This window comes from Limulus polyphemus, unplaced genomic scaffold (genome assembly GCF_000517525.1).
Source record: "Limulus polyphemus unplaced genomic scaffold, Limulus_polyphemus-2.1.2 Scaffold15012, whole genome shotgun sequence".
Taxonomy (NCBI): Eukaryota; Metazoa; Arthropoda; class Merostomata; order Xiphosura; family Limulidae; genus Limulus; species Limulus polyphemus.
In genome coordinates, this window is record NW_013680622.1 from 1 (window position 1) to 3,378 (window position 3,378).

A 3,378-nucleotide genomic window follows, 5' to 3' on the forward strand; every position below is an offset into this window, starting at 1 on the left:
GTATTAAAACAGAAACATTTCTGCCATCTATAGTTTGTGCTAAACCTTGCTTTAACCATTCAAACACAGAGCCAATATCTGTATTAAAACAGAAACATTTCTGCCATCTATAGTTTGTGCTAAACCTTGCTTTAACCATTCAAACACAGAGCCAATATCTGTATTAAAACAGAAGCATTTGAATCGTACATTTCTGTCATCTATAGTTTGTGCTAAACCTTGCTTCAAAGACAAACTTTCAAACTCTCTACACATCGTGGTCAAAATTAATTAACCTAGAAGTCATTCGTTTGTTCAGTTATGTAAAAATAACAGTATTCTTCTAATTAATTTTGGATATAAGATAAACCACTGGAAGCTTTTAAGGAATCTTTTAGCCAATTAAACAAACAGGCTGATTCAAATGATTATTTTTGAATTCCTAATTTCAACTATGTAAACAACTTTGTCGTGTGGAGTTTTTAAACACTTTTTTAGAATAATAAAAACATTACTCAACTAAAAAAAAAAATATCATGATTAATAAGAATTTTTTGTATCTAATCTAGTCTGTTTTATTGGGTTTCGTGTCAAGCTATACAAGGGCTATCTGCACTCGCCACTCCTAATTTAAAGTAGAGGGAAGACAGCTAATCAACACCACCTAACTCATGAGCTACTGTTGTCAGATTGGATAATGAAATTTGACTGTCACTCTTATACAGCACCCACAACTGAAAAGTGCAGATATATATTTTTTATTCCCAGTAACCTAATACAAACCTCAGTTTTATAAGCTGGCCACATTAACTGCTCAACACTAATACGGTGTGACAAATATATATAAAAGTTATGTTGCTCATATCCTTCAAATAAATTATACACATATACGTGTCAAAATACTAGAGATAATTATATGCTCTATTATATATATATGCATGTATACATCTATAAAAAAAAAAAAAACCTTTAAATTCTGTGATGTCAACATATTCAACAAGACGTTCCGAGGATGGTTGTGATACGTTCTTCCCATACATTATAGATTTTGAGTCTAAAAGCAATTCACAATCATCATCACGACAAAACAGGCTGTTCATCAGCAACCCACTTGTCCCTCCTTCATCAAACTGTGCAGTCATTTTGTGAAACAAAGGGTCCACCTAATGAATTGAAACAGGACCTCATGGATGTACTGAAACCTTGGCAGTCACAAGTAAAAATATTACATAATAAAACTATTACACAAGGTTTCAGCCAAATTAGACTTGTGTATATCTTTAGTATCACCCTTTCATTTGTTAAGCCAGTCACAAGTAAAAATATTACATAATAAAACTATTACAGCTTAACAAATGAAAGGGTGATACTAAAGATATACACAAGTCTAATATGGCTGAAACCTTGCAGTCACAAGTAAAAATATTACATAATAAAACTATTACAGCTTAACAAATGAAAGGGCGATACTAAAGATATACACGAGTCTAATATGGCTGAAACCTTGCAGTCACAAGTAAAAATATTACATAATAAAACTATTACAGCTTAACAAATGAAAGGGTGATACTAAAGATATACACAAGTCTAATTTGGCTGAAACCTTGCAGTCACAAGTAAAAATATTACATAATAAAACTATTACAGCTTAACAAATGAATGGGCGATACTAAAGATATACACAAGTCTAATTTGGCTGAAACCTTGCAGTCACAAGTAAAAATATTACATAATAAAACTATTACAGCTTAACAAATGAATGGGCGATACTAAAGATATACACGAGTCTAATATGGCTGAAACCTTGCAGTCACAAGTAAAAATATTACATAATAAAACTATTACAGCTTAACAAATGAATGGGCGATACTAAAGATATACACAAGTCTAATTTGGCAGTTTCTTAACAATGTATAAAATGTACCTAAAAACAGACATCTGATGAATGTAATATATTTTCAAGAACCTGAACTGGTCTTGAAGAGGGGCATCACTGACCAAGACTCTCTCTCTTTTTTAACCAATTTAACATTTTGGAATCCTATGTTATAAATGTTAAAACTTTTGTTATTTAACAAAAGAAAATTATTGATTTAAAAGTTACTGTTTCGTGAGAAACAGAACCAAACTCCAGTATAGAGTAACAAAAACAAAAATCAACTAAACATTCAACGGTCTCTTGGTTTTGTTCACATTTTATCTCAGCTAATAACACTGTTTCCTCTTTGGATAAATATGACAACTGTATTATGAGGCAATCAAGCAACTTTCAAAAATCTTACCTCAAACTCCAAATCAAATTTGTTTAAATTCAAGGCCTTCACATTCTGCTCAACGGTGTTGCTTTTCTTGGTCTTGAAACAGAGAGGGACGTTTATGAAGCAAAAACATTTCATGAAACTGTTTCTCTACAACGATCTAACTTATTTGATAAGACATCAATACCTGGATCCTTAACCTGAACTATATTAATTGAAAAAACAACGAGTCATCTGTTTTCATTTAAAAATCACTTTCTGCTTAATAAAGTGACCACAGAGCTTTGTTGACCACAATCAAACTGGACATGTGGAAGTGTCAAAACCTATAGCCGTACAAACTTGTTTAGTAACAGTGAATCTAAACTGCATTTTACAAACAAGTTAGCAAACAGATCTGATTAACATTTTACAATATTTCTTTGCAACTTAAAAAAAAAACAACTTAAAATACAAATTGAAAACATTTTTCTTTTCTGGAAAATTATTTCATTATTTGACCTTTTAATATAGGGCTCAACTTTTCTCAGTTTGTAATCTGACGAAAATTCTGGTCGAGCAGCTTATCGCTGAGTAAGATTATCAGGTCAGTGAAGAAAACCTTTCTATGAACACTTATATTTTCTCTAGAGCAATGTGTTAAAATATGACTACAGATAAATCTCAACACACTTACAATGTTCCACGAGTGCGTAAAGGCAGAATTTTTTGGCATAATACATTTGCTACTTTGCACTAACGAGACCCCTGTTTCTATAATTCTCTCTTCGAAGAATATTAACATTTTTGTTACATGCATAAAGGCATAAATGCGTAAAGGCAGAATTTTTTGGCATAATACATTTGCTACTTTGCACTAACGAGACCTTTGTTTCTATAATTCTCTCTTCAAAGAATATTAACATTTTTTTTAAATGCATAAAGCTTTACATTTAAAGCTACACGAGGGCTATCTGCGCTAGCCGTCCCTAATTTAGCAGTGTAAGACTAGAGGGAAGGCAGCTAGTCATCACCACCCACCGCCAGCTCTTGTGTTACTCTTTTACCAACGAATAGTGGGATTGACCATTACATTATACCGCCCCCGCGGCTGAAAAGGTGACCATGTTTGGTGGGACGGGGATTCGAACCCGCGACCCGC

General features: G+C 32.7%; 1 protein-coding gene across 1 annotated transcript in view; it reads right to left on the reverse strand.

Annotated features, from left to right (window-relative positions):
* Positions 1-946: 946 nt before the first annotated feature.
* The window catches only part of LOC111084234 (condensin complex subunit 2-like), a gene marked incomplete at both ends in the record, with an annotated part of 4,533 nt that continues 2,101 nt past the window's right edge, over positions 947-3,378 (reverse strand). Inside the window, 2 exons of the mRNA XM_022381003.1 lie at positions 947-1,142; positions 2,262-2,333. Of these exons, the coding sequence (XP_022236711.1) occupies positions 947-1,142; positions 2,262-2,333 (268 nt within the window). The remainder of the gene's footprint in view (positions 1,143-2,261; positions 2,334-3,378) is intronic.